Genomic DNA, 8,479 nt, shown 5'->3' on the forward strand with positions numbered 1-8,479 from the left:
CCCCCCCCAAGGTGGTGGAGGTGGACGGAGGGAAAGGAGAAGAGGGCTCCGCCCCCCACAAAGTAGCTTGTTCACTTGTTGCTGAGCTGCAGCTGGCACCCAGCAGAGCAGTGAGAATGGGCCAAGTCTTTTGGGGGGAGGCGGGGGAGGTATGGGAGGAAGGAGAGGTCCTGGGCTGAAGCAGCTTTGGGTCTGGAGGACAGTTTGGGGAGCTTGGGGGGGTGGTGGTGGCAGTTTCAGCTTAATTTACCTGGTTCTCTTTGTGCATTTCCCTGGAGCTCAGAGGGGACCTAATTAACTGACAGTTGGTCTGATTGCTGAGCTGGGGGGGGAGTGGGGGGGGAGAAGCAGTGACTGGGAGTGCCCAGTCCACCCCCCCCTCACTATTTAGCTTGGCTCATGTACCAAGGAGGACAACTTTTTGTTTTCTATGAGCACTGGGCCAAGAGTTTTACAGCCTGAGAGAGACTGCTGGAGGGACCCAGACACAGGCCTCCAGGGACGCCTCCAGGACTCTGTGGGTCTGGGCTCAGGCCCACACCTGAGCCTCAGTATGAGGTGGCAGGTGTCTGCGGTGTCCTGGCTCAGCCTCCCTCTGCAGCTAGATCCAGTTTCTTTGGAGCCCTTGAGCTGACCTTAAGTGGGCAGGGCCATGTGGGTGCCATGGCCCATGGGGTATCTTCCAAAGCCAGCCTCAGCTCCTGAGGTCTGGCGTCCGCAAAAGCGGGAGAGGATGGGCCTCCTGGATAAGGAAAGGTGGACAGGGAGAAGCCCGTTCTGGAGAAGCGGGCAGTGGGATGGGCACGGGCCAGGAGTCAGTAATGGGCTTTTCTCCTCCTTTCTCCGCCATGGTGAGCTGTGTGGCCTTGAGCTCTGTGCTGAACTTCTTGGAGGCCTGGGTTTTCACCTCAGTAAAATGAGGGGGTTGGATGAGCTACAGAGTTCCTTTCAGCTCTGACAGTCTTTGATTCAAAGGTTCCCTGGGGATTTCAAAGCACTGTTTGTTCCCTGCTGCCTGGGCGGGGGGTGCAGGTGTCTATCCTGTCCCCCCCTCAACTTCTCTCTCCATCTCCTTAGATCCGGCGCAGGAGACCAACCCCTGCCATGCTGTTCCGGCTCTCAGAGCACTCCTCGCCAGGTGGGCCCCTTCCCTGCTGCCCCAGGCCTAGCCTCACCCTAACTCTGATGCCTTCTTGGGGCCCTTCCCGAAGTCCCATGGGTAGGAAACTGAGCAGAAGATGAGGTGGAGCGGGTAAAGTCTAGGAGTCCAACTCTTTTGGGTTTGCCTGTTGACCAGGCACTTCCCAACACCCAGAAGGAAAGGCACACATTCCCTTTCCCCAGAGATTGAGCCTTTGGGAAAATTAATTCTCTCTTTCTCTCTTCTCCCCTTTTTTCTCTCTTCTTCCCTCGGTTTCCCTTGGTTCATTATGGACACCCTCAGAGGAGGAGGCCTCCCCTCACCAGGTAAGTTTCCAGGGGCAGCTGGAAGGAGGGATGCTGGGGCCCTTTGTAGTGGGCTGGATGGGATCATTCCTGACTGGATGCCATCCAGAGGACACAGGAGCATATCAATTGGCACCTTGGTAAGAGAGCCCGGTGCCAGGGTCCCACTAGCACATACTCTGCCCTCGTCTTTCCTCTGCTCAGACTTGGGCTGGGCCTCCAGACCCCAGTCTGTGGCATATGGAGACCCTTCCAAAGCCTAAGTCCAGCGGGATGTGAGGGGCAGCAGTACCTGGACCCATGAGCAGAGGCCAGGGCAGTTGGCCTGGGTTGCCAAGGGTGGGGTGGAATGGGGGAAGGGTGGAGGGAAGGGGCCTCGTATGAGTCTATTTAACCTGGTGCTTACCCTGGCAGAGAGGCTCCGGAGAGGGGCATCACCTCAAATCGAAGAGACCCAACCCATGTGCCTACACACCCCCCTCGCTGAAAGGTACTACCCTCCTCCCCATTAGTCTGGCTGTCCCTCTGCCCCGGGAGCAGGGCTGACATTGGGGGAGGGAGGTGAAATGTTGAGCTTTTGTCAAAGGGGAGGGATTGTCTTGTGTCCCCCAACCACTACCTAGGGACCAGATCTTTCTTTAATTTGGCCTTGTAATGAAGGGGCCCAGGGGCTGAAAGGGGTGGTGAGATTGAAAAAAAAAAAAGATGGCTGGCCTAAAATGACAAGTATCATCAACATAAAATGAGTCAGTACTGCACCTCCTCTTTGCAAGTGTGTCCCAGGCCACCTTTCGGTCCCCTGCTCTCCAAGGAACACCTTCTCCAGGTGCAGCCCTTACGCCCCTCTCTCAATGGCATAACATTTGCAAAGGTCAGCAGACTGGATGCCTCTTGGTCCTGCTCTTCCTTTCTGTATTAAAACACAAGTCATTTTTTAATAATTTATTAAAATTTTTAATGTTTACTTAAAATTTTTTTAATGTTTTTTATTTATTTTTGAGAGAGAGAGAGAGCAGGGGAAGGACAGAGAGAGAGAGAGAGAGAGAGAGAGAGACTCAGAATCTGCAGCAGGCTCCAGGCTCTGAGCTGTCGGCACAGACCCTGATGCAGGGCTCAAACTCATGAATAGTGGGATCACGACCTGAGCCAAAGTCAGATACTTAACTGACCGAGCCACCCAGGTGCTCCAAACACAAGTCATTCTTATCGTACACACTTACAGAGCACCTAGTGTGTGCCGGGCCTCACTGGAGGCGTTGGGCAAAATCAGGGGAGTAAGATTTGGCACCTTCCCTCTTGGGGCCTTTTGCCTCAAAGGGTCATGGGTGAGCTAGAGAGGAGAGGATGGTTAAGCCTGGATTTGAAGGATGAATAGGAATTCAACAGGCAGGCAAGTCATGAAAGGGCATTCCAGGATGAGGAAAGGAAATGTGCACAGGGGAGGAGGTGTGAAATCTCAGAGAATCTTTAGAGTCAGCCTGGAGGCTTGGCTATCTGCGGGGAAGCTGGGGGAGTTACCCCTGGAGGAGGAGGTGTGGAGATGGGGTTATGGGGAGGGTCTTCTCCTAACTGAGCCTAAGAATGCCCCCCCCCACGCACTTGGGCCCCAGGCCTGAGGCTCTTCCTGCCTGGCCAGCCCCCTCCTCCTGCTGAGGGAGGAGACCGGATGGGTGGATGGGTGTGCTGAGAGCTCCCTGTGGGGTGGGTTAATGAGCTCCCAGCACTGGCCAAGGTCAACAGGCACACCTGTCAACTACCTGTCAGCCTGCCTGCCAGGGTTGGGAGCAGAGAGGAGAGAAGGGAAAGGGCATTTTCTCTCCCCCCTCCCCCCAGGACAGAAAGAGGAAGGGACAGCAGGTGGGCAGTGGGGTCAGCACCTGGAAGGATGTCCCACCTGTGGGGAGGTGGGGGAAGGGCAGCCCCTGCAGTAGGTGTTGGGGGGTGGTGGCATCTTCTCTGCAGAGAACACCGACATCTCTCTTCTTCCCGCTCTGGGCTGGGGAGGGTTGAATGGATGTGATGGGCAAGAACCATCCATGGATTCTTGGTTATGAGCTTGGGGCAGAAGGCCGGGGTGAAGATGATGGGGTCCAAGTGCTTCCTGGGTGCACTTGACTAGAAATGTGCTCCCACCACCTCTGCCCCTTTGGGCTGCACCTTGGAGGGTCTAAGTTGGGAGAAGCAGGCAGTCTGGGGGCTGTGCTGGGGGCCTTTAAGTTTCAAAAGGGGGACTTGGGTTGGGAGGGGGTGGTCCAGAGTCCCAGACATGGGGACAGATAGAGAAGAAGACAGCTGGGAGGGCTAGGGGGAGACCTCAGAGAGCCCTGAAAGGCACAAGGGGAGGTGCGGTGTGCGGGCGGCTCCCGGGGTGCCAGCACAGGCACTGCACACTTCTCACTGTAGCTCAGGAACTGAACTCTACTCCCCCGACTAGGGGAAAGGGCCCTTGCTCAAACAGCCACCTCCTCCATCTCCTCCCTTCCCCCTAACCCTCAGAGGATCCTTCTGGACCTGAAGGGCACTGTTTTGCAGGCCTCAGCCCCTGTTTTGCAGCCCCTCCGCTCCTAAGGGAGCACACCTGGCAGGGTTGGGGGTTTGTAGTGGGAGAAGCCAGGGCCCTCCAGGGAAGGGAGGACAACACTGAGTTTTGGCTTGAGGGGGACTCTTCAAGGCCCAGCTCTCACACTTGGCTCAAGGTGAAGGGCTGCCGTGTCCCCAAGGCCAGGGCAGGGCGATTTATTGCATTTTTATTGCCTGGGTAGCTTGCCCAAAGCCAGCGGGAGGCACCGGGCTGGGAGCTCAGGGCAGGGCGGGGTAGTGGGCACACACAATGCACCCTCTGTGCCAGTCCCGAGTTGTCAGGAGCGTGGTGCCCTGTTCACTGCACTGGAGGTTTCCAGCCTGGATCTACCCCTCTGGGCTTTCTAAGGGGGAGGGGCTGCCTGCCAATGGGGAAGGAGCTGCAGAACACCAGCCCCTAGCTTGTCAGCATTGAGTCTGTGAGCTGGGAGTTCGGTTACTCAGAAGCTCTAAACTCCCACCAGCTCCTGGTCCCCCTGCTGCCTCTGCCCCCCCAGCCACTCCTCACAGCCTCCCCTCAACCTCTGCTACTCCCCTAGAACCCCCCCGGGCCTGGCCCCTTTCTCCTAACCCCCAGTCCTTACCATCTTTTGGAAACTTCTCCTCAGCTGCCCACACTGTTCCTTTCCTAGGTCCTATCCCAGCAGGCCTTGGTGGTGTTGGGGGGGTGGGTGGTGTTTGCTGCTTTCTAGGTCACCACAGAGGGAGCTGGAAGCTTGGGGATGTGGGTCAAGATTGTGGGGGCTGCGTCTGAGCACTCCACATCTCCAGGCACAGGCTTCACTGGCTGTAGACTGTTAGATCCTCCGTCTCCGAACTGTTCCTACCCCAGGACCTGGGGCAGAGATGTGTGGAGTGGCATTTAGGATGGGGACAGTGCCAGGGGGTGGGGACCAAGCTCAGCACTGGAGGAGGGCAGGGCAGGATTGGTGTAAGCAATGGGCCCTAGGCAGTCTGCATTCTGCTACAAACTAACGGGGGCTCAGTTGGTTAAGCGTCTGACTTCGGCTCAGGTCAAGATCTCACAGTTCATGGATTCGAGTTCCGTGTCGGGCTCTGTGCTGACAGCTAGCTCAGAGCCTGGAGCTTGTCTTCAGATTCTGTGTCTCCCTCTCTCTCTGACCCTCCCTTGCTCATGCTGTCTTTCAAAAATAAATAAAAACATTTTAAAAATTTAAAATAAATAAAAGGGACGGATCCCCCAGGCTCTGGCCCATGGGTCCTATGCCTTCTGTCCCGGGCTATAACTGGTGGACACTGTCCCCAGTATAAGGTCCCTGGAGAAGCAAGCTCCCCAGCCATGGAATGTTAAGCTGCTGCTGTACCTGCCTGGTCTTGTCCAGCTTGGCACCCTATAGTTTGGGGGGAGTTGCCCAGTGCCAGCCTCTTGGGGGGTGGGGGGCTGCATCTTTGGACAGCTTAGGAGCCAAACATGATCAAGGATCTAACCCCTGCTGCTTTTGCCCTGTCTGGCTCCCAGCAGACTGACCTGGAACCTTTAGCTTTTGAACTATCCCCCTGAGGGGGTTAGCCATGTTCCAGGTTCATGGGAAGGAGGCTGGAAGCTGGGTCACATGCCTCTCCAGCTTCTTGGGCTGCTTCTTGACCTGGCTGACCCTTGGCTTCCTGCCCTCCGCCCCCCATGTCAGCCGTGCAGCGCATTGCCGAGTCGCATCTCCAGTCCATCAGCAACCTGAGTGAGAACCAGGCCTCGGAGGAGGATGAGCTGGGGGAGCTTCGGGAGCTGGGCTACCCAAGAGAGGAAGACGAGGAGGATGAGGAGGACGAGGAGGATGAGGAGGACGAGGAGGAAGACAGCCAGGCTGAAATCCTGAAGGGCAGGAGGGTGCCTGGTAAGCTGAAGGGGCCAGGACGCCTGGGTTCCACCAGCCAGGGTTAGGTGCATTCCTCCCTGACCGTCCTGGGATACCCCTCCCAGTTCACAGTTTTTTGACACATGTAAACTGCAGTCACGCAGTGAGGGCCTGCCCATCCTCCCAGCCACATGTGCCTCACCTGGGCTTACTGGGGCTGCTCCTATTCTGACCCTGTCCCTCTCCCAATCAGGTTGTCCCTGATAATTTGTCTCTTCCCTAAGAATTAAGGCAAGGCCACTTGAGGTTTGAGGCTAGACCCAAGAAAAGACTTCCTCGCCATGGCAGTGAGGGGACAAGGAGACACAGGGACAGAGAACTAAGAGGGCCCAAGGCCCCCTTTACCAGTGTTTCTGAATGTAGGATGTGGTCTTCAGCTGGGAGGCAGAGAGCTGGTTCCTAAAACCTCCCCAGGACCCTGTGGCTGTTTCTCCCCTTTTTTATTTCCTGGGCTGGAGGTGAGAGGGTGCCCTCTAGTGTCTAAATGCAGAATTTAGGATTCAAGAACCAACCTGGTCCTCTGCACCGCCAACCCAACTGCCTGGGAAGAGACAGGCCAAGGAAGGGCCTAAGACGGACACAGAAGGCCTCAGAGCTAGAGGCCCCAGATCCAGAGATCTCCACAGAAGGACCCAAGGCCCAGAGACTTCCTGGGCATAAAGACCTCTGTCCCGCCCGTGGCTGTTTTTTTCTATGCTTAGCAATAGAAGGCTGTGCCATATCTATCCCTCCCGGTGAACATTAAACTTTCTGGTCCCTTATTTATGGGGACGAAAAACAGCTGACCACCCTGCTTGTAGTGTCCATCCCTTCGATCCAAACAAAATGGCTTGGGCCTCTTTGCATCTCTGGCAGTGGGGTATCAACCCTGGAGCAAAAGTTCCTGATGGAAATTGAGTCAACTCCCCCTGAGACCCTTAGGACAGGTAAAGAGGAGGGGAGAGGAGAATGTTTTCTCAGGAAAAGCAGCAGGGCAGAGGGGCACATGACAAGACTACCAAGGAACAATATCAGTTGGCACCACTCCTGGAGTGCTGGCGCTGGACCGGTCAGGGGAGTAACTATTATCTTATTTAAGGCAATCTACACAATTTCCCTCTTACTATCCCCTTCAGAGAGGTAGTAACTGACTTATCTAAGTCATAACTGTTCACCAGCAGAGCTGTCTTGAGCCAGTGTTCTGTCCATCATACCAGGATGCCCTCAGAAAGCTTAGCCTCAGCCATCAGAGCAGCTCAGCTCATGCTCCAGGATCGCTGAGTGGATACTTAGAACCTGAGTTTTTATTCCTTCTGCCCCATCCCCAGATGGGCAGAAAACTTGTGGCCAGGGTCTGGAGGGACCTTGGGAGCGCCCGCCCCCTCTGGATGAGCCCCCAAGAGATGGAAGCTCCAAGGACCAAGTGGAAGACCTGGCACTAAATGGTGAGGCTTAGTAGTGGGGAACGGGGAGGTGGGCTGGGATTTTTTGTGAGCGTAGCCAAGCCCTAAGTCCCTCTGCTTGCCTTGCAGAGCCTGGGGAAGAGCCACAGCGCCCTGCCCACCCTGAGCCTGGCACATAGGCATCTGGCCTTGCATCTGTGGAGGGGGCATTGCTGTTCCCCAGAAACCCACTCTATCCCTACCCCTACTTTGTACCCTTCCCCCTCACTCGCTAGGGCTGTGGCTTCTGACTTCTAGAAGACTTAAGGCTGGTCTGTGTTTGCTTGTTTGCCCACCTTTGGCTGATGCCCAGAGTCCCTGGGTACTTGCTGCCTGATGCCTACCCCTGCCAGTCATTCACCCATTTACCCAGAGGGAGGCTGGATGTGAGAGAGTTTGCATCGGATAATCCAGTAAGGGGGGCGGCAAAGGTTCATCCTTCACAATTCCACTCCCCAGACCCTCTCCCCTGGGCACAGGAAACCCACAGGGCAGGACCCTAAGATCTGGGGAAAGAGGGTACTGAGAAATTGTAGGTACCCTTAGATCCTTCTCCATCCCCTCTCCTATGGGAGATTTCAAGTTACCACCTCTCTCTCTGGCTTCTACCAGGGCCCAGGATTCAGGCATCCTTCTCCTCAGCTTCAACATTTTGGAAATCTCCCCCTTATCATTCCTGCTCCCCAGCCTGGGTGCCTGGAAGATGGACTAGCAGAGGCTGCTTTGTTGCGTTTTGTTTGTGCTTTGATGCCAGGAATGCCGCCTAGTATACGTCCATGGGGGGCACATGGTGGGGAAGCCAGGTTCTCCTTGTCCTCCAGCTGCTCTGCCCCCTTCCCCTCTTCCCTGACTCCAGGTCTGAACCACTCCTGTGCCGGAATAAATCTTTATAAATAACTGTGCTGAGACTCTTCTTTCAGGGGAAAGGGGGGGTGGAGGTCACGGGTTTCCCTTTGTGGAAGACCTGGTTGGTGGCCTTCTCGATCCTAGTGTCCAGTCCTCTAGTCTGGCAATCTTTCCTGCATGACCACAGAAGTACTAGATCCTGCTAGGTAGGGATCGCTGAAAGAGGCAGGGAGGGAAAGAACTTTCAAAAGTGGATCCCTCCAAAGGACCTGTCCCCTAGCCCCCAAAAACTCCCCTCAGGAAGTTTCCCCT

At 55.8% G+C, this 8,479-nt stretch overlaps 1 protein-coding gene across 2 annotated transcripts; it reads left to right on the forward strand.

Annotated features, from left to right (window-relative positions):
* Positions 1–1,077: 1,077 nt before the first annotated feature.
* PPP1R1B (protein phosphatase 1 regulatory inhibitor subunit 1B) lies at positions 1,078–8,219 on the forward strand. 2 transcript variants are annotated; one of them, XM_029927805.1, is made up of 6 exons: positions 1,078–1,138; positions 1,445–1,467; positions 1,861–1,936; positions 5,676–5,879; positions 7,208–7,324; positions 7,934–8,219. In XM_029927805.1, exons 1-6 carry the CDS (start codon positions 1,105–1,107, stop codon positions 8,086–8,088), a joined length of 609 nt encoding a protein of 202 aa, XP_029783665.1. In that variant the 5' UTR covers positions 1,078–1,104; the 3' UTR covers positions 8,089–8,219. The 2 variants fall into 2 exon arrangements, with proteins under 2 accessions (XP_029783665.1, XP_029783666.1); XM_029927806.1 differs by having other exon boundaries at positions 7,412–7,934.
* Positions 8,220–8,479: the final 260 nt, after the last annotated feature.

Source organism: Suricata suricatta, chromosome 17 (assembly GCF_006229205.1).
Source record: "Suricata suricatta isolate VVHF042 chromosome 17, meerkat_22Aug2017_6uvM2_HiC, whole genome shotgun sequence".
NCBI classification, from domain to species: Eukaryota; Metazoa; Chordata; class Mammalia; order Carnivora; family Herpestidae; genus Suricata; species Suricata suricatta.